Source organism: Ursus americanus, chromosome 1 (genome assembly GCF_024610735.1).
Source record: "Ursus americanus isolate L20-20 chromosome 1, mUrsAme1.1.p, whole genome shotgun sequence".
Taxonomy (NCBI): Eukaryota; Metazoa; Chordata; class Mammalia; order Carnivora; family Ursidae; genus Ursus; species Ursus americanus.
This window is the reverse complement of record NC_142127.1, coordinates 11,692,424-11,714,570: the sequence shown is the minus strand read 5'-3', so window position 1 is coordinate 11,714,570 and position 22,147 is coordinate 11,692,424. Positions and strand designations below refer to the sequence as shown.

Genomic DNA, 22,147 nt, shown 5'->3' with positions numbered 1-22,147 from the left:
AAGAAATGCAGTCCAGAAGGAAGGAGTATGAAAATGCTCTTCTGGAAAAAAAACCTCTTTTTCTATCTGTGGTCACAGCAGGAGGTTCCCAAGAAGACAACTTCTCCCTTGTACCATATTTCTTCCCTAGCTCCACATGCTAAAGCTGCTGGAAAAAACGGTAAAAATGCTTTTCTGTGGTGGGGCTGGCTGATGGGATTGGAAACATTCGTATCTAAGCTGACTAGAAACCACACTGGTTCTGACTCAGGCCTGATGCTTATAACAAAGTAGTCCGGGTCTCCCAGTTGCTAAGGTTCCCATGATCTGCTGATCTCAGCAAGGTCCCTGAGGTGCGGTATGTTTCCTCAGTCCCCAGCCCCCTTGAACTATTTCTTTCTATTTCACCTCAACTGGGTATAGTTTTAAAAAGGAATGCTGAAACAAAAAACCAAAGCTGGAGAATCACAATTCCGGGCTTCAGGCTCTATTACAAAGCTGTAATCACCAAGACAGCATGGTACTGGCACAAAAACAGACACACAGATCAATGCAACAGAATGGAGAACTCAGAAATGGACTCGCAACTCTATGGTCAACTAATCTTCGACAAAGCAGGAAAGAACATCCAATGGAAAAAAGACAGTCTCTTCAACAAATGGTGCTGGGAAAATTGGACGGCCACATGCATTAGAATGAAACTGGACCATTTCCTTAGACCATACACAAAAACAGACTCAAAATGAATGAAAGACCCAGGAATCCATCAAAATCCTCAAGGAGAACACAGGCAGCAACCTCTTCAACCTTGGCCGCAGCAACTTCTTCCTAGACACGTCAACAAAGGCAAGGGAAGCAAGGGCAAAAATAAACTATTGGGACTTCGTCAAGATAAAAAGCTTTTACACAGCAAAGGAAACAGTCGACAGAACCAAAAGACAACGGACAGAATGGGAGAAGATATTTGCAAATGACATATCGGATAAAGGGCTAGCATCCAAAATCTATAAAGAACTTATCAAACTCAACACCCAAGGAACAAATAATCCAATCAAGGAATGGGTAGAAGACATGAACAGACATTTCTCCAAAAAAGACATCCAAATGGCCAACAGACACATGAAAAAATGTTCAACATTACTCGGCATCAGGGAAACACAAATCAAAACCACAATGAGATATCACCTCACACCAGTCGGAATGGCTAAAATTAACAAGTCAGGAATGACAGATGTTGGCGAGGATGCAGAGAAAGGGGAACCCTCCTACACTGTTGGTGGGAATGCAAACTGGTGCAGCCACTCTGGAAAAGAGTAGGGAGGTTCCCCCAAAAGTTGAAAATAGCGCTACCCTATGACCCAGCAATTGCGCTACTGGTTATTTACCCCAAAGATACAAATGTAGTGATCTGAAGGGGCACCTGCACCCCAATGTTTATAGCAGCAATGTCCACAATAGCCTAACTATGAAAAGAGCCCTGACGTCCATTGACAGATGAATGGATAAAGAAGATGTGGGGTATATACACAATGGAATATTATGCAGCCATCAAACATGAAATCTTGCCATTTGCAATGATATGGATGGAACTAGAGGGTATTATGCTAAGCTAAATAAGTCAATCAGAGAAACACAGTTATCATGTGATCTCACTGATATGTGGTATTTGAGAAACAAGGCAGAGGATCATAGAAGAAGAAAGGAAGAAATGAATTAAGAGCGGGAGACAAACCATAAGAGACTTTCAATCTCAGGAAACAAACAGGGTTGCTGGATGGAGGGGCGTGAGAGGGATGGGGTGGCTGGGTGATGGACATTGGGGAGATTATGTGTTGTGGGGAGTGCTGTGTATTGTGTAACACTATGAATCCCAGACCTGTACCCCTGAAACAAATAATAGACTATATGTTAATAATAAAAAAATTTTAAAAAGTCATTCATGCTGCCTATTTATTCCTAGGACAAAAAGTTCAGTATCAACTCTACCAACCACTGTACTTTGGGCACATATTGACATTTCAAATGGCAACAGAAACCAAATAGCAACTGGCATCCATTTGAGATCGCACAGGTTATATCATTCTCTAATTTCTCTGCTTACGGGTTGACTGACCACTAACTAGGAGCTCCCGGAGGCAGCATCCAGATCTTCTCATAACTCTTCCCTGCCCCCCCACACCTGACGCTGCCTGGGACATAGTGTGTGCACACCAGGTGCTTGCTGCAGGAGGAAATCATCCCACCTAGGGGCTCAATTCTATCAGTTCTCTAGCAGAAAAGAAGTCAAGCTGAAGACTTAAAATATATCCAAAATGATACCAATTTTCTTTATAAATGTTTAGAAAAGCTAACTGGAATAGCCCTACCTGGAAATATGAAACCAGGGTAGAGAAATAACAACACTAAGACAGTTACCTCAAGAGGGAGGATGACATTATTAACAACTGACTCTTCTGGGTCAATCCCATCCAATTTAGTTAGACAAATTCCCCGCGTAGGCGCCGGCTACGGCGTGTGCCTGGCATCACTTGGTTTATAACAGTTCCTGTGGGGGACCACTACTATCCGTTTTTTCTAATTCCAGATGGGCTGCCAATCAAGAGGCTGGCCGCCGCCCAGAGGCCCCGGAAGGAATATGTGACCTAAGCCACGCCAAACAGAGAGATTGTCCTTAGGACTTTACACGCTGAAGCGGGGAGGGTACTAGAAGGCTGACAGACCGTAGTGAAGCTGCTAGGTGATAGCAGAGCGAGACAAAGTGAAGCAAAGGCAGACAGATGACAGACACAGGCTGTTTGAGTCCCTGGGACCCCTGCATTCACGGACCTCGCAGTTATGACAGCTGATAAATGCTCCCTTTTGCTTATACCATTCGGGGCAGCTTCTATCACTTGCAAACAAAAGGCTCCTACACAGCATACTGTCCCGGTTAGCGAGCGGCAGAACTCAAGAAGCAGCTTTCTTTGCTGGTTGCACCATAGCAGAATGTAAATTATCACAGAAGAGAGAGACAAAATCTACTCTCATCCAATGTGGTTGCCTGCCTTCTCTAGAGGAGACTTTCCTTCCTTGTGTTTTTATATGTGCATCCCTGACCATACCCTGGCCATTACCTCTTTTTGGCTACAACTAGCTCTAATTACCTGAGCTCCTCCAGGTGCTCCTGAAAGATACAATTTCAAGACAGTCTGGGCTTCCGATTAACTGCCAGAGAATGGTTCTCAGAATCAAAAGTTCAGAAGCCATGGTGCCAGAATTTCTTAATTGCCGGAAAGGAACATTTCTAAAACCTATTAAGAAAAAAAATTCCTTCCACAACTAAGTCCTTTGATGGCTGAAAATTCATCAAGAAGTTGACGGTCTTCTGGCCAGGATGTTACATTCTAAAGGGTTGTAGGAGATTATTTTCCAGTGATATGAAAAACCACACATGCACATACCCCAAACAGAAAATTCCACAGCTTTTAGCAGCATAGGTGTGATGGCGTGAGTGCCTGGGCCACACCACTTTCATTTTATGTATTTCTGGGGCTAGTTCCCAGTGTGACCTGGCGTCTTCTCTCTCCTTAGCCCAAGGTGGGCAGCTGGATGGTGGAAGAATCTAAAGAGGCTTTGTCACCGCAAACCTGGAAGGTGGATGCGAAGGATGATAGCAAAGGAGGCCTTCCCTGCTTTCCCCTATAGACACTCTACCTTGCCAACGAGACAGGTTTCAAAGTCAGACAGTCCTGTATGCATACCTGGAACTTCTTAGCTACATGATACTGGACAAGGTACTGAACCTTTAGTATCTTCATCTGCAAAATGGATATAATATCACGTGCTTTCATGTTGAGCACCAACACTGCCAGGTCCTTGGCAAGGCTCTGAGGTTAGAGAGAGGAGTAAAATGTGGTCCACGTACACATAAACTGAGAGTTTCAGCTGCGCGTGAGCAAGCATAATGATGAAAGAAGGCAGAGGATCATATACAAGGAGGTAGCACACTGCTGAGAGTTCATGACCTAATGGTATACAAGGCACCGAGCGCAGAGAAGGCAATCAGGATAGATTCTTCTGATTCCCCAAGGCAGATAGATCGGTGCTTCTAGAATTACAAAATGTTCTAAGATTCTGTCTCAGGGAGATGCTGACCAAGGAATGATTCAGCTGGCTGTCAGGTATTAAAGTGGTTGAAATTATACAGGATTCGTTAGTATGTGGCATTAGGGAGAGTCCCTTCTTGCCCTTCTAGGCTCCCGGCACCTTCCCTGGCTCAGCTTCCTTCCCTCTCTTTTGGCTTAAGCTAGTGGGGGACTGCAGAGCGGAAGTGGGTTTTGGACAGTCAAGCTTTTTAGTGTTCTGCAGATCGCAGTTACAGACTCTCCTTCCCTATAAAAATTAATGCTAAGATGCACTGAGCATATGAGAGAGCAACACCAAAAAGCACAGCGGTGTCTCATCTAGCACATTCTGGGAAGGGCATTACCCTTTGGGAAAAAAAGGAGATGGTGCTCTTTGGCGACGAGCCTACATGAACTCATGAATTATATATCTGGGAGCTTCTTCACATTCCTCTTCCCTGCTGCTTTACAGGAACCATATTAAATTGAGTTACATATCTCAGAGGCTTGCTTTGAAACACATGGGTTATTCATCATGTTACACTGTTATAAGAACATGTGAACTTTACAAATCAAAGAGAAGCCTGCACATGTGTTTTACCACATTTTTATATCCCAATGCCTGTCAACTTTCCAACTTGCACCAGGCAGGCTGTTCGATTCATTCCCTGGTCACAAAATCATTTTCACCCTTTCATCCTCCCAAAACTATCTTGTCCCTTTTATTCAGTAAGCAAAAATCCATCCTGTTCACAGCCTGATTTGGGTTTCTTTCAAGTACCTCTGATGGCTTCCCTTTTGGGCATCCCTCAATCCCATCTCCACTTCCAAGGGATTCATTACTGAAATCCTGAAGGTAAGGGCATGGATTTTAGATAAATTGCCAGTGCCTGGTATCAGCCCAATTCATGGCAGTAAGATTAAAGTGAAAAACAAACACACTGTGGTGGACAGCCTTATGAAAGTGCCACCCTCTCTGCCTCCTGGTGTTCAGCCCTTTGTGTAAGCCCCTCCCCTGAATAGAGTGACTTGCCTCTACCCAAGAGAAGACACCAAAGTGATGGGATATATGTGAATGCTTGTACATAGCTATTACATAGAACTGTAATGTCTAGCCTATGAGGAGGTGCTCTCCCTTACTGGCTTTGATGAAACAAGGGGCAATGCTGGGAAGGCCACACGGCAAGAAACTGAGGGCAGCCTCTAGCTGGCAGCCAGCAAGAGCTGAGGACTTCAGCCAACAGGTGGCAAGGAACTGAATGCTGCTAACAACCACATGAGCTTAGAAGTGGATCCTGCCCCAGTTGAGCCTCAGATGAGAAAGCAGCCCTGGGCGGCACCTTCACTGCAATCTTGTGAGAGGCCTAAACAAGGAATCCTGCTAATCTGTGCTCAACTGCCGACCCACAGAGCCTGTGAGATAATAAATGTGCGTTGTTTTAAGTTACAACCTTTGTAGTAACACTGCTATCCAGCAATAGATAACTAAATACACGAACAAACAGAGAAAAAGTAAAGCAGCCTCCGGCATCTGAGAGCCAACCTGGCATTCTCAGCAAGGCCCTGATGTTGCTGGGAGCTGCCCTGCACATATTAGGTCTTGGTGTTAAACACAGGTTATTCCAAAGAATGTCAACATCACACAAGGTCTTGAAAATGAAGGCAAAAACATGACCAATCTCTAATCATGTCTGAACGTGGACAAAACCTAATCATTGTTCAAATCACAAAAATGGACCAAACATCCCCCTATACTGGCTAATATGAATACACAGCTTTAACCTTGATTCATTACCCCAACTTTTTAAGATTTTGTTCATTCCCCTCATCTTATAAAATTTATTTAGACACTCATCTACAGAATTGCCCTTCCTTAAAACACCCAACACAGAGCAAAGCCCTACTTTCTTGGTCCTTCCCTCAAATCACCTAAAACAAACCCAAATCCCATAGTAAGTCTTTTCTAATGCCTCCTTACTGAGATGCCGTATGGCTCCCCAGGGGTGCACTGTCTCTGCCACCAACACCAGCAATAAACCTGACTGTTCAACTACGGTTGTGTTCCTTGTGGTCTCTGGTGGGAGACCATTGATAAAACTAGAGCAAACAATAAAGAAAACAACAACTACAACAAAGCCAAACATAACTTCACCATGGAACTTGCATAAAATTAGAGAGTGTAAACGAATAAAGTGAGAAAGAGTTCACATACAGTTTAAATTAGATAAAAACCACAAAGATACAGTAAGCTATCTCCAAGTAAGTATAAAGAAATTACAAATAAATGGTATTAGGGAAGTGGATAGGAGGAGGGAAATTAGCATGGATCTCCTTTTAGACTAAATAAAAGTGAACTCCACATAAGTTAAAGAATTAAACATAATCAGTAAAAGATGAAAAGTAATGGATTACTTTATTGGATCCATGGAAAAATGATGACCCTGTCACCTGGAAATAACAACAAAAAGATCCACTGATTTAGATACAAATTCCTTGTTTATAATGGAAAGCAATGCAAAAATAAAAAAACTCCCAAGGAATACTTCAGTGATGAAATATATAAATCTAGAGTACAGATGATATTCAAATTTACAAGAAAAACATTATATATCCAAAATATAAATGAGTACAGGGAATAACAGACAATTTACATAGCAGAAAATAGAGCGAACAAAAACATGGCACCGTGGTCCATCCTCTCGGGTTCCAAGAGGTGCCATTTTATAGCTACTAGAGTAGCAAGTTAGACAAATGAACAAAGCTGGAGGTGTGGGGCCATGGTGAGGGCCCTTCATCACTGACAGTATTTTATGTGGTTACAATTTATTTGTAAAGCAACAAAGAGAAGTCATAACCCAACATCCAACTCCTAGGAAACCTTTAGTAGAAACTATCTGCTCGGAGTTTATGACAGCATTATCCACAACGGCAAACACAAACAACTTACAAGTCAAACAATAGGGAAATTTTTGATGACTTGGGCTATATTAACACATGGGTTATCTAGTATTCAAATAACCGCAAAGGCTAGAAACACGGAATATGTTTAGGATTTGACATGACCAAAAAAAAATGCAGACTATAAAAAATCAAATGAAGGCGACCACTAGCTAAAGAGCTATCACGTGCCAGACACTGCTTGAGGCATTTAGTCATATTTCACTTAACACCCTGACAGCAAAGTACGATTATCCCCGTTTCATAGAGGGGGATACGAGGACAAAGAGGGGTTAAATAAATTGGTCAAGGTCATACAGCTGAGAAGGAGAGGAGACAGATATGAACCAAGGTATGACTTCAAATGCTATCTTTTTAACTATCCCGCCCTACCTCTTTTAGGTGGGGAATGGCTGCACCTAGAACAACCATGGGTATGTAGGACAAAACCTGAGGGTAATAAGCAAACATGAGATGACTGTGATATGGGAATAGGATTAATAGGATTTAATTTTAAAAATCATTACCTTTAATGCTGTATGATCGACATACATACCGCCAACAACACAATCAAACAGTGAACTCTGGACCTCTAATTCTTCGTGAGAAGTTTAATTAAATATATCCTTGGAAAGACACCTGTCCAAAACTACTTCTAATGTCACTCTTTTCTGGCAGAATGGAATGTAGTAGTGAGTGCGGCCACTGGGGTTGGGTACAGATCACTGTACCAGGGTGAGGAGGGGAAAGTTCGGGGGATAAGAGACCCAGAAGGAAACACAGACATGCAGAGCTGACTGGGGAAAGAAGCTTCAGGACTCCCAGGCAAGGAGAGGCATACCACCAACAAAGGAGGGTCAGCCTGCTTGTTCTCCCTCTTACAATAATCTGAGCTCCTATCTGCCTGCAGTGGGCAAGTATGAAGGCAAAAGTCAGGGCCCCCACACTGATTACCCCATCTTCTAGTTGTCTTTTTTTTTTTTTTTAAAAACTGGATTCAGCAATGCTGTGGGGCAACATAAGGGCAAATGTAGACTCACACTCTTGCCATCCATGTGTGGGCTGACGGTGAATCAAGAAACTTCTGTCCTGGGGCAATGAATGAATCATTCTCCTCAATTACATTTTCAAGGCTTTTCAGCTGATTTGTACTTTTAGGATTACCTATATCCTTTTCTGGTCAAACCTATGAGGACATTTTGACCACTGTCATCTTCCCTGGGTGGCAAACTGAAACACAGGACACTTTGGACTCTATGAAAGTTGGATTAGAAAACCTATACTAAGAAGCACTGACATGGGGGTAGTGGTTAGGGGAAACACGAGAATCGCACCCCCAGACGTTCTAAGCCATTTTACTCACTGTATTGCTCAAAGACCCCTAACTCGGTGGGAGGTGACCACCTGCTGTGTTCACAGTAGGTCATAACTCTCAGTTTCAGGAGACATCCCTTCCCCAAGTACATGATCTGTGCAAAATCACTTCAGAAGAATATTGCACGGAGGGTCGGAGCAGAACTAATTTGTCGTCAAGGCTTCTGAGACAGGGAAAACAAAGCTGGATGCTTCAACAGACATAACGTTTTAGGGGGGTGGACTGAGTATGGCCGGGAAAGGAAGGATGTGAAACAATGCCCTGTAAATCTGATTTTACCGATACTACATCTCAGCCAGACCAGAATCACTTACGTGCAAAATGATTAATCACTGTCTCCCTGAAATAGTCAAGGTCCTGCTGCCCATTCTTAGGATAAAAACAAAAAAATTCTAACACTGAAATATGACTTTCAGGCTTTAGTTCATTCTATACCCTTTTAATAAAGTGGAACAAAAAATTTTGCCTTGGGCTTGGCTGAGTTATGGGGTTTGTCTCCTAAGTGGCAAAGCTTATTCTTCGGCCCAATCACTGAACAGCCCGAGTTGTAGGAAGCCTGGTAGAGAAGGAAAAATGCCTGTGTTATACCTCAGGCATCGATCTATCAGATGCGACCATTGCTCTGAGAGACAGGTTTTCTCTTTATATGTATGAAAAATAGGCACTGCAGAAGAAAATTAACTGAACTAACAGGCCAATGCTGACGGCTTTGTGTGGCGTGCATGTTTTTGACAAATGTCATTGGTGAATTACTTACTCCATCCATGATGCGAAAGAGTGGAGGGACACAGGACAAGTCCTGGGAGCATGACCTGAGGCCAAGACTGCAGCCGGGCCCCCACGTACCTTCTCTGCGTATTCGGACACGATCTGCTTGATCTCGGCGGAGCAGAGTCCCACGATCTGGCCCACGGAGCTGGCGGTGAGGCGGCTCTGCAGTCACAGGGAGAAGGCGTTAAGGCCATGCCTTGTCTTTCACAGATCTGGAAAATCTGAATGCTCTGAGTCGTATAGTAAAAATAGATAATATTGCCAGGGGGAAGAATACTCTGGCTCTGTTCTAGGTATCCATCAACGAGGAGAGGGGCAAACAAGCCTTAGGACAAATGTTAAGCCATCTCTCTACCAGAATTCTGAGTCATTCGGTTGATTGTGCCAGATTCTTCCTGGTCCCTGGGTGCCCCTGGGAAATCATTCTTTACCCCAAATACCCCATCTCAGGGTCTCTTCCTGAATGCACTGACAGAGCCTGCAGGGAAACTGGAGGGCTGAGGACTGAGGGGAAAAAGAAGTACAAATGGGAGAGGAACAGGAATCTTAGAACTCTCCAAATCTCTTTTTACTGCCACAGGCCTCTCCTGCCCTAAAAAGGAGGGGTCCTTTCAAAGCCCTTGGTTAAACCTTCTGGACAGACCTTGAGCTCTGGGAGGACCAACAATAAATGCGGTATTCTATTTTCTACCCGGATGGCGTGGGAAGGAAACAGAAGACAAGGGCTCTTCTGGCAAGGGTGATTATGGAGGGGCAGGGCTGAACCACAGAGGCCCTTGTGATGCCGACCCAGCAGGGACATCCTGCTCTCACAAGGGTCCTTCCAGACCCCCAGGGGTTCCTACAGACAGAAACACTATGCGCTAGTAGAAAGCTTCCTAAAAGAAAGACCCTAAGGCAGTAGGAGGCACTAAGTGCTGAAAAGACAGGGCTCTGATGAAGGGGGTCCCTCCGGGAGGGGGGCCACCTGGAGCAGCGCAGGGCGGTTCCACATCCCCACCTCCACACCGCACCCCCCATACAGTCCCCCCTCACCTCCTCATTCGCCATGGCGGTCATCTTGGTCATCAATGACTGAATACGCTGCTGGAAGAGGAACAGAAGTAGCAGTGAGTGGACCCCAACGACTAAGGCTTCCTTGACGTGTCTGCACAGACCTTTGCAGTGCAATCCAAGGGTTATGTTCTCTCACAGTGAGCCTCACAGAGTGGGGCAGGTGAGAAAAGGAAACTGGGAAGGGTGTGAGAGGCCATCTAACAGCACCTGGGTGTCCACTTTGCAAAGCTGGGGATGAAGGGGCAATTTCTCCCCAGATGACGGAAACAGAAACTCCAGGGGACCTACGGGGGCCACACACCTCTTCAGCAGCTTGAAGCTCATCTTCCTCATGGGCATCAGCTTTTTCTGCAGCCGAGAGCCCTGCGGGAAGTGCTGTCTTCTTGTCCTCGGCCTGGAAGGGAAGATGCAAACATAGCTAGGCCCTGGAGATGAAGACTCAGTAGAGAAAGGACAACAATTCAAAGGGGCACGGATCTGTGAAAGACAACAGGCAGATGTGGAAAGGTGAACCTGTCCCTGACAAAGACTGGGGAATTCAGGTACCCGAGCTTCCATTCCAAGCACAGACCGGGAAGGTTGAGCTCTGGGCCGTGGCCTGCGCCTCGCTCCATTGCTGCGCTGCTTGCGGATTCAATTCCTATCCGGTCGCACGCATTTGCCAGACTTATCCTTTGACTGGGTCTCCCCCCTGCTTTAACCCCTTCAAGAGCAAATCACGGCCTAAAGGAGTGTTTTTTTCAAACTGCCAGTTGAGACCCATCGGTGGGACATGAAAGTACTTTAGCAGGTATGGCCAGCAGCTACATAAATTCAGCACAAATAAGAGAACAGGACGCATCAGAGCGCTTCACATGTAGTAAAGGGTTAAGTACTGCTGTGTGAAACTTTTATTTTGGAGGTGGGGGTGTATGTGTGTGTGTATGTACTGAATCATGATGAAAAACAGAATTCTTATGGCTGAGAGTGGTCAACAAAGTCTAAAAACCACTGGCCTCAAGGATAAAAATGAACTGCTTCACCTGGTAATCAAGCTTCTTACTCTGGATCCAGCCTCAGGCTGTACATGTACCCAGCACCACACCGGAGACACCTGGATTTAATGCTGTTTCTCTGAGCTGCAAGTCTAGAGTGCTTGGTAATTCCGTCTCTGCCACCCACCAGCTGAGTGACCACAGGCTTACCTTCTCTGGGTATCAGGGTCTTCTTGGGTTGAAAAAGAGAACTGGCGGTCTCAGACACCCTCCTTAGACCATCCCAATTCTAGAAGGCTTTTCTGTAACCTGCCTATAATTGACCCCAGTGAACACCGTGAGCTCCTTACTACTGGGTATACAGGTATCCCCTGCTTTTGAAAGCTCATGTTAGGCCACTTTGCTTTCACAGAAGACCTACATTAGTACCTGTTGTTGCTGACCAAAAGAAATCTGAAAAGGATTTTCACTTTTACAAGAAAAGGCAAAAGCGAAAACAGTTTTCAGTGTTTGTTTAGCCCTGAGTCATTAAAAGGGAGTGTGTAACCTGGGCGGTGAGAGTGGGCTGCCGAGCTCCTTCCCTGGGACCGACACTCAGCATCTCAGAATCAAGCTGCCAGAGCTTAGAACTGTATCTGAGCATCTGTGCTTTATCTCAATTTATTTTGTGTGTCTGTTAGCAAGGCACGTATCTGAAAAGCCTAAGAGAGGTAATTTTTTTGGGTCCAAGAATGGTCAAAAATTTTTTTCATATAAATTAATGGCAATTGCTTCTTTACTTTAGACCATTTTGGCTTATAAAGGCTTGATAGGTTCACTCTACTTTGGGATAGTGGAGAAAACCTGTATCTGTATTTGTAGACAAGCCCAAAGTGAATACTATTTAATGGGCATCACATGACTTTTCCAATCACAATCAATACACCCAATACCCATATGCGCAGACATTCTTTTCAGACTAAATTACATATCAAATTGAATGTACACATCAAATTCTTATTAAGTATCAGATGCCACCTGACAGACTCAAATCCAGAAAACACCCTGCTTTGGAGGAAATGACTGTTAAGAATAAAAACACAACTGTGGAAAAATTAAATAATGAGAAGACCAAAAAAGAAGGTATCATAATCAATGACTGGTTGCTAATGAACTACTACGGCCACTGACACGAGATATCTCCTGCGCGATGGGTCATTCTCTGGCCTCCACCTTTCAGTCTTCCCAGCAACGCTGGAGGCAGTACAGCGACTGCCCTGCTTTCACAGACGCTGTGAACTAAGGCGCGGCGAGTAAGTGCACTGTCCAAAGTCACACGTGCATGGGATCTGAAACCAGCCCGTCTGGCTTCAGAACACACGCTCCTCGTCACTACCAGGGCCCTCTGCTGACTGAGACAACAATCAGCACATAACACAGAGGGAGGCTGGGAGCCAAGGCAGGCTTCCTGGAAGGACTAAGGATAGGGGTTCCGGACAGAGGGAGGGGTGGCAGAACACAGCAGAGGGAGGACGTGTCCTATGCAAGAAACTCTGGGCGTCTGGTGGGGAATGAGGGAGAAAAGGGTACCCATAGATCTCCGACTACAGGACTCTGCTTTTTAAGAGGCCACCGACAACTTTATTAGCACTTTCTTATTTAAAAGGCAGTGGTTAAGAGCACAGGCTTCGATGTCACACAGACCTGGGTTCAGATTCTTATTAAGGCACTTGAGGGGCTTGCGTGATCTTGGACAAATCCCGGAACCTCTCTGGGCCTCACAGCTTTCTGACCTCAGCTTTTCTGAAAAAAGGCAGTGCCTTCTTCATAGAGTTGTTCAGGGAAGTAAGTGAAAAAAAGATAATGCAGAGCCCTGAACAAAGGCCTGAGACACAGTAAGGGTTTGACGCTGTAAGATTTACGGGACTGCCCTACAGCGGACAATTCAGGATCATCAATAAATATATAAATTAAGGGAGATGTCTGAGACTGCTCTGTGAAGAAACCCCGTCTTGACTTACCTGAGTTTTCCACACGTGGTTGTCTTAGGGCAGGCCTGCCTATACGGCTGTGCTCCATGTCACTGGCAGCACCCTGTTCACACCTGTCTAGGGTCTCCCTTGTCAGGGGGGCCAGTGCTCAGGGCCCTGAAGCGGACTTCATCTTCACACCTCGGGGTTAGGTGAGCCTGCCTGATTGCCCCTGGGGCCATGACTTCCCGTCACCCTTCCCTTCCAGCCCTTCCATGAGGCTGCTGCTTCAGTTCCCTGACCTGCAAGGGTGGCAGGCCACAGCTACGAGGAGGTCCAAGGTAGCTGCCACATCCCCGCTGCCCCGGGCTGCCCAGGGACTGGAGCCCGGTGCGTAGCGGTGCCGCCATCCCTCCCACTCTTGCTAGGCAGGCGGCCTGTCAGGGACAGACAGAGGCAAAGGGGAGGGACGTTTCCATCTCTCAAATGTTCTCTCCCATTATCTATGCTTTTCTTACCTTCTCTGTTTTGCTCTGGCGGCTAAATCCGTATCTCCTGCAGGCCACAAAAAAGGGAAGTTCAATTACTATTCAAAAGTCACACAAATTTGGTCAAATGCATTTTGGTTGGATTTTTATATGAAAAGGACCAAAGAAAACTTAGGCCATATGGTAACTGGACAAAATGTCTTACGTGCCTGAACCACAAACATATTCCACTGTTTTTGAATAAAAGGCCAACCATTCTATTTGCCACATGAATACTACAAATGGGAACTCTCAGAGGGCACAGACCGCAACACCTTCTTTAAGTGCAACCATTACTCTTTGAATCAGGAGCTGTATTTCAGGTCCAAAGTTTAAGCTAAAAGCCTTAAAACTTTCTGTATAAACAAATGTGAGTGTGTTTACTCGGGCTTAGGATGCTCTCTAATGGTTATGTTCAGAACATGGCATCCGGACCATTCTTCATTCTCAAATGCAGCCCAAGCACGATGCCAACAATGTTATGTGTTCACTTCAGGCAACCTTAAATTCAAAGAAACTCACAAATGCACTTTAGTTTAAATTAGTTTATTTTTAGGTTCTTCTTCTTCTTCTTCTTTTTTTTTTTAAAGCAAGTATAACAATGCAAAAACCACTCAACCTAAAACAAAAAGCATGATGCAAAACCCCGCACCTCACTTACCTTCAAGTAGTTTCTAAAGAGATAAAGGTACATGCGGCCATTTAAGAAAAGCAAATGAAGGACTCCTGCTCTACCCTCGCTCACACCATGCCTCGCTCACTGGGTTGGTGCACTGGCCTCTAGCCTCACTGCACTCCCACTCTTCCTCACTCTCTCTCCAGCTTCCCAGTGCCCTCATCTGTACAAGCCAATGGCAGGCCTCATCCCTCGAGGGCACCTTCATGAGGGCTTCCCTTCTACGCCTCTGCCTAGCAACCCTTTAGCCTCACCTCCTCCCCTGACATGCCCCTGTCCATCCACTGCCGGACAGACAGCTGTGCACACACCGTGCTGTTCTCCTACTTTCCATTTGTGCCCCACACCTCAGCTGTCAAGCCACCTCCTCTCTGAAGCATCACCCATGCATGACACTCTGCCCTGGCCAATCCACCCCGCCTCTGTATGTTCCTCCACCTCCCAGATGGCGATCACATCCAACGGTCTGTGTGCATGTCTGCGTCCTTTTCCCAGAGGGCATGGGAGCTACTTTTACATTTTGTATTTCCAGTGTATATTGGACAAATAAACTCAACAGAAGTGGAAGAACAGGCAGGAATCAAGAAGTCAAAGTATCATCTGACCTTGCAGTAGGCTGTCATGTAACTGCAGCGACCACAGAGTCCCAGCCAGTGTGCCCATTCATTCAGCATACATGTATAGGCACAAAGTGCAGCCGACCGAAGGTAAATTCGGAGTGTCCACCCACAGTTTCTAAAGGACCTTAGGACAGACCCTGTGCATTAGTTTCACAATGTCTACTGCATCTTCCTATACTCCAGAAGCTGGGAAACAAAAGACTTTTTTCTTTTTATGGGGGGGAAGGGCAGAAGGAGAGGGAGAGAGAGAGAGAATCTCAAGCAGGCTCTACGCTGAGCACAGAGCCCAAGGCAGGGCTCAGTCTCACAACCCTGAGGTCATGACCTGAGGCAAGATCAAGAGTCTGATGCTTAACTGACTGAGCCACCCAGGTACCCCAAAGACTCCAGTTTCTATACTCCCTTGCACGCAGAGCTTGGAATGCTACCTAGGTTCCGCCCTTCAGGCGGTGATGTGAACGTGCGGCAGCCAGGTGAGGAGAGAGCGCGGGCGTGGAGGGTGTGTGTGCTTCTGTGGATCACAGAGGTAACCCGGTTTTGGGGCCAGCAGCTGTGGCAGCAGCACCCTGATTTTGGCCGAGGTAGCATGGTTTGTCAGCCCCACAGGCCGCTAGCTGGCTTCCCCACAGTGCAAGTGGAAGCAGCATCTTTGGAGGCCTGGTTCTGATGTGCTGCTTGGGAAGTGACGCTGGCTCAGCCTGGATCCCACCTCTTAAGCCTTCCCAAGGATCCGTGTAGTCAACCCCTTTTGCTGAAACTAGCTGGAGGAACCTTGGTTGGTCAGAAGCCAGACCAACAGAGGGTCTCACCACAGTGCCCCACTCTTAGAAGTAACCTCACACCTTGGGTGTTCCTTTGTTCTCCAGGCCTTTAGTCCGTAGAGACCCTTAGGGCAGATGACATACCCTCAGGCAGAGAGCCCTCATCTAAGGACCCTGAACTTTCTGGATTTTCCAAATAAAGCAGTAAACAACTAAATGTGAGTGAATCAGTTCCTAGGTCCCTTCTAGTCCTTCGTAAAAATGGAGGTTGTGGGCAGACCCTTCTGACCACCCAAAGGCCTAGGTTAGGCACCAGTGCACTCATCCCACAGGCTGCAATAATTATATCTAATCCTATAAATCTGTCTGTTGAGCTCCTGGAGGGAGTGCTTCGCTCATTTTTTTTAAATAGTTTTTTACCCTGAGATACGATTCATATCACATAAAATTTACCATTTGAAACTATATACTTCAGTGGTTTTAGTGGATTCACTATTTGTGCAACCATCACCACTATCTAATTCCAGAATAGTTCCATCACTCCAGAAAGAAACTCCATACCTATCTGCAGTTAGTCCCAATTCCCCCTCTCCAGCCCCTGGCTACCAGTAATCCATTTTCTGTCTTGATGGATTCGCCTATTCTGGACATATCATATAAACAGAATCTTAGGTGGACTTCTGTAACTGGCTTCTTCACTCAGCATGTTTCAGACAGCTCCATTCACTTCTGTATCCCCAGTGCTGTCCTGGGTACTCAATAAATGTATGCTGAATGAGTAGAGTCCTGATGATTTCTCTAAAGCCTCTTTCTCCATGTGACATGGTGACAAGGCTTCCATGACAAAGAGCTGTCCTTGGTTGCCTATTAATGCCTGCCTCATTATGTTCACTAGTCAAGACGTCTCTGGGAGATTTCCACGTTGTTTGAGCTTCAGCAGGAGAACATGGTATCCCTTTATGGCCTATCATCCCTCATGAAGAACGAGGGGATGCTTCAACTTATTTCTACTACAAAGCATTTACTTCTCTTTTACCTCTCACAGGTATGCTGCTCTGTCCCCCAGCTCCCTCAACTCTTGCCCTGTCTGCCCTGCCCTGTCCTCACAAGTGCCAGCCTCTTGGTACTGCCAGATGCTTTAATTTGTTTCCGCCTTCCCCTGTGTTAGCTCTGCGCCACCAGCCCCGCTCATGTCCTACACTGTCAGCACCGACAGAACTCTGGCCTCTTCCCACCACTTTACCTCCTCATATCCTACACCTCACACTTGATTTTTATATCAAGGGTGTACACCTTCTAGAACAGCACAGTCTGAAAAAAAGTAACGAGAGCCAAACAGATAACTTTATTCGAGTTATTTCAAGCAAACTTAAACTTCTTCCAATAACTAAATCAAGCCTGAGTCTTTAAATTTAAATGTAACTTAATTAAGATTCTGTTTTTGAGTCACACTGGCCATACTTCAAATGCTCGACACCACATACGGCTTCTACTAGCGTAGTGGACATCACAGTTCTAGAAAACAAACTAACCTTCACAAACAAATGCCACAGGGCAAATTAAGACAGAGATCAAACTACCTGGAATCCTGAACAAAACTGGGACATAACAAAGCCCTAAATACTAAGGACTGTGGACTCTATTCTCCGTTCATCTCATAAGCATTTACTAAATACCTTCTATGAGCACGTCACAGGCCTTATCATCACAGAGGATACACACAGGTTGGGAGAGCCATGTCGTATTTCATTTACTAAGTACAGAATGACTTCAAAGCAACTAAAATTAGGCCTCAAATAGTGTGGAATAGGTTAACGCCAGTATTCTAGTGGTTATGCTTCAAAATTCCACCTCCAAGTTGTCAGAGAACTCCACAGGCCCAAGGTACAGTCACTAGTCCCTGTGAGACCAAACCAAGACCCCACTGCAGTTTCAACCCCTCCAGGAGTGGAATTTTAAGGCAATCAATCTAAAATTTTCTGGTCAGCACCAAAGAGGTAATCTGTCTTAAAGGCCCTCTCCATCCTCCAAAGGAAGATGAGGTAATCACCTAATAAGACCTCCTCTCTTCTCCCCCTAAACGAAGGTGACCTTGCCTGAAACAATCCCTTGTTTTCTTTTGCTAATAACTTCTTGCCCCACTCTCCTTCCCATAAAAACCTCCCAGTTTGTATAGCTCCTGGGAACGCATCTCTACTTGCTACATGGGAGGCTGCTGGATTCATGAATCACTTAATAAAGCCAATTAGATCTTCAAATGTACTCGGCTGAATTTTGGTTTTTAACAAAGTCAAATATACCGCACATAAAATGCATTTCCCCACAGCGGCAGTTTTATAGCATGGTTAGGTGTTTTAATTTAGCTCCTAAAAGCTGATTGGGCCCATAATAAAATTGAAATATTATAGACTTGCAATTTGGTTTAAGTCTAAAATCAAAACTATGAGTCTTGTTTTTCCAACACCACGACACTTAAACAAATCTATCCACACATGAACAGCCACACACAGTCCTTAAATCCTTCAGCGTGGTTGACCAGGCTCAGAGTTCAACTTCATTTCAGCAAATAAGTCAAAAAAGGTGGAAGAAGCTGGAATGCTGACCTCAAAGCCAGATGCACTGTGGGCCTAGGCTAATGAGTAACCTTCAACCCCAAAGAGTTTCAGACCTTTTTACTCCAGGAGTCAAAATACTCATCCTCTTATCAAGAGGTGAGATATAGAGGAAACCAGAGGTACTGATAAGAGATGGGGGATGTGGATTCCTAGGTGGGGGTGAGCAATTAAGGGGCACCATGATGTTCACATTGAAGGGAGAGACAGGATGGAGGAGGGTGAGTCCCAGGACCACTGGAGGCCCAGCCTTGCTTGACTGGGGAAGGGAAGGAGGAAGGGTGGGCTGGGGGAGGACTAGTGCTAGGGGCACAGAGTACAGGGACAAGGAGAACTGAAAGGAGAGGCGCACGTAAATCTACAGGTCAGATTTAAAGGCATCTGAGAATTGAAAACTGTTGCTGGTACTGCTGACGACAGAGCCTCACAGCTGACATTTACTGTTTTCTGCACAGGACAAACTACTCAGTTCTTCACATGTGTATTGTTATGCAATCCTCACTTACCGGGCAAGACCTGCGTGTAGGGGACAGTACTGACCGAACCCTGAGGAGAAAGTCGGAAAGCCAGAAAGGAGGGGAGGGCCTTCCCAAGCAGGGGGAATGAAATGCACACCTGGTGGGCCTTCAAGTTCTGTCTAATTTGCTACATCAGTTTTAATAAACACTCTCTTCTTGTCCAGTGTCAGGCCAAACAACAAAGACTGGGCCTGTCTTTCTAAAACCAGGGGCTGAACTTCCCCTGGAGGCTCAAACAGTACTTGTAGATAATGATAAGAGAACGCTCTGAGGGTCCAACGAACCTGAGTTCAAGTCCCAGTGTGAGGCTTTTAGTAATTCTTCAAAGTAGTTAATAGGTGACTCTGGGCAAGTTACTTTTTAAATTTTCTTTTCTTTCTTTTTTTTTTTTTTAAAGATTTTATTTATTTATTTGACAGAGAGAGAAACAGCGAGAGGGAACACAAGCAGGGGGAGTGGGAGAGGGAGAAGCAGACCTCCCGCTGAGCAGGAAGCCTGATGCGGGGCTCGATCCCAGGACCCTGGGATCATGACCTGAGCCGAAGGCAGACGCTTAATGACTGAGCCACCCAGGCACCCCTAAATTTTCTGATGCTGTCTTTGCCATTCTCAAAAAAGAGAATTGAGCTAATTAAACCATCACAATGTCCTAAGTATCCACTTTCCCACTTCTCACAAACTCACCCTCTCCTCATCAGGAAAGCTAAAAAGAGAGCAAAATAACCCCTCTCCTAAAAAAATCCTTCATCGAACACCTACCCTAAGCTTAGAACTCAGCAGAAGTCAGCCTGACCCCACCAACAGGAACCGAGATTGACATTGAAACACTCCGATCTTCATTACTCTTCAAATTTGAGAGGAGTCACAAAGAAAACCTGTGCATTGCTCCCCTCCCTAAAGTTTGGACTCCAACTGCACCAACCACTTCTGAGGATGGGCAGGGACGTCCTGAAGCTACCCAACCACCACATGACAATAGTGACTGCCCTCTATGACACATGCAAAAGAGCCAGTTTAAAACTCAGAATTTCAAAACAAAATCGTGAAATATTGTCAGCCTGGTCTCAGTGAGGTGGGCAATTCACCGAATCTTCTGACTCCTTTTCACCCCCCGGAGCGTCTGAGTATCCACGACAACAGGAAGAAAGTGAAGGTATGAACAATAAACTAGGAAAACCACAACATTCCCCTGAGTATTCTTTGGCTCTGGAACATGTGACACCCAGGGAGGCTGTGTCTCCAGCTGTGGCTCACCCAGAGCAGTGCGGCCTCACCCGCCCACTTACAGCTGGGGTTTGGCTGGAAAACCCCATCACAGTGCCCAGGGCAGGCAACCCGTCCAGCTGCTCAGGGCCCAACACTCAGAAGAGCCCCACACCTGGTGGTTGTTGCTGTCTTGAAATTCTTAATAATTAATCATTATTAGTAATTCTTAACAAGGGGCTCTGCATTTTTATTTTATCCTGGGCCCCACAAATTATGTAGATGGTCTGGTGGTGCCTGACTCAGAAGAGTTCAATTCACAGCAGCAATTGGTGAGCTGTGTTGGGTAGCCATCACACCGGGCTTAGGGCCAGAACTAACACCTTCCTTTGAATGAAACAGACTAGCTTTCATTCTTAGGAAGGACGGACCTGATGTCACACGACCCCCTCAAAAAGAAAAAGAAAAAAAAAAAAGGTAGCAACTTTTTTTGGAAAATTCTTTCCATTTGAAAGATGGAGTATTTAAGCCAATGAAGCCTAACTTCCTTCTGGTTCTCTCTAGTGCTAGGGGATTGGGGTGGGGGGAAGTCTTCAGATGCTCACTCAGGAAGGTGCTAGAGGCAGAGCTGTTAGTTCCAGCCGCCCAAGGAGGGCTGGGTTAAGAGGCAGAGCAGCACACAGCAACCACTCCCAGGAGAAAGAAAGGAAGCACAAGGAGACATACTCACATCAAGGAATCAGTTACCCTAAGTAGAAAATGCAGGACATAAATGAAGGTTAATAATCCAAGGTCAACCAGGAACTTCAATGAGGACAGCACTTCTTTGTGTGCTTTTTAAGTAAAAAATGAGGATAAAAGATAATTGTTTTTTTAAAAAAATTAGAAAGGTTATTAAGAAGTGACAAAATATTTCTAAATTCTTCATCTTCCTGCTCAGGACAATCCCTCACAGGAAACCAAAACTGTTAGTCTAACACTTAAAACTACCGTAACTGTTTTCAATTCTGTAGTTTACCTGAAGATTTTAATGAACAGCAGGGGCATGAAAGGCAGATGGCCGCTAGTCTCTGCAAATACCCCAAATACCCCAACTCCCCGGAAGGGCAGAGTGAGGGCGCACAGTTACACACATGTTTCTGGAGGGGAACTGCAAGGATCAGGCCTCCACCACCATCAGGGAAGCTACCCACAGAAATGTGGGTAAGTGAATCCCAGAGAGAAAAGTCCCTGGTGATGGAAATCTCAGGCCAAAAACCGTAAATTCAATCCAGTAAAAAAAACAACCAAAAACAAAAAACACAAAAAAACCCCACAACCAAATTAACCTCAATGAAGCAATCCAAAATAGCCTTTCTTTCCAATGGTTTTATAAAATAGACACATCAGACTGGGTCCCCTTCGTTACCTGCCATATTCCAAAAGGGTGGCATGGACTCGAGATTCTTCATCGAGCAGCTCTTCTGCGCCCTGCTGGCGTTTGTATTTCCGACGGGGCTTGTAAACATCCTAAGAAGTGGATGAGACAGACGACTTACTGAGTGCGAGAGCTCTTCCTGAACCGCCTGCTGGGTGCATCCAGCCAGTCGGGGGCAAGTCTTCCCATCATGGCGAGTGTGCCTGCCTCCCGCAGGAGAACACTGGGCACTCAGGGTGGCCGCCTCCCAGAAGTCTGTTCCTTTGACATTCATATAGGTAGCAAATATTTCCACTCAAGAGATTGCTTGTCAACTTTATTTTGATGTTTCTTTCTTTTTTTAAAAAAGATTTATTCATTTATTTTTAGAGAGAGGGAGAGAGCGAGCGAGCATGGGGAGAGGGGCAGAGGGAGAGAGAGAATCCCCAACTCGGGGCTCAATCCCATGACCCTGAGATCATGACCTGAGCAGAAACTAAGAGCCGGACACTCAACTGAGCCACCCAGGCACCCCAACTTGGTGTTTCTTTTGTCCTATGGCATTTCAATATTTTATATGGTCAAACTTATTAATCATTTTATATCTTGCTTCTTATTACCATGGATTGTTAAAAAAAAAAAGTTCTTGTATGTTACTTGTATAGGTAATACTTAGCTTTTTAATCTACT

General features: G+C 45.4%; 1 protein-coding gene across 4 annotated transcripts in view; it reads right to left on the bottom strand.

Annotated features, from left to right (window-relative positions):
• Positions 1-22,147, bottom strand: part of CCDC93 (CCC complex scaffolding subunit CCDC93) — a 93,093-nt gene that overhangs the window by 42,142 nt on the left and 28,804 nt on the right. The window contains exons 7-12 of one of the 4 annotated variants that reach the window (XM_045804072.2): positions 21,470-21,570; positions 20,792-20,809; positions 13,663-13,699; positions 10,523-10,615; positions 10,201-10,251; positions 9,241-9,327 (exon numbers count right to left, since the gene is read on the bottom strand). In XM_045804072.2, the coding sequence (XP_045660028.1) occupies positions 9,241-9,327; positions 10,201-10,251; positions 10,523-10,615; positions 13,663-13,699; positions 20,792-20,809; positions 21,470-21,570 (387 nt within the window). The remainder of the gene's footprint in view (positions 1-9,240; positions 9,328-10,200; positions 10,252-10,522; positions 10,616-13,662; positions 13,700-20,791; positions 20,810-21,469; positions 21,571-22,147) is intronic. The other 3 variants (XM_045804073.2, XM_045804074.2, XM_045804075.2) reach the window with 3 other exon arrangements.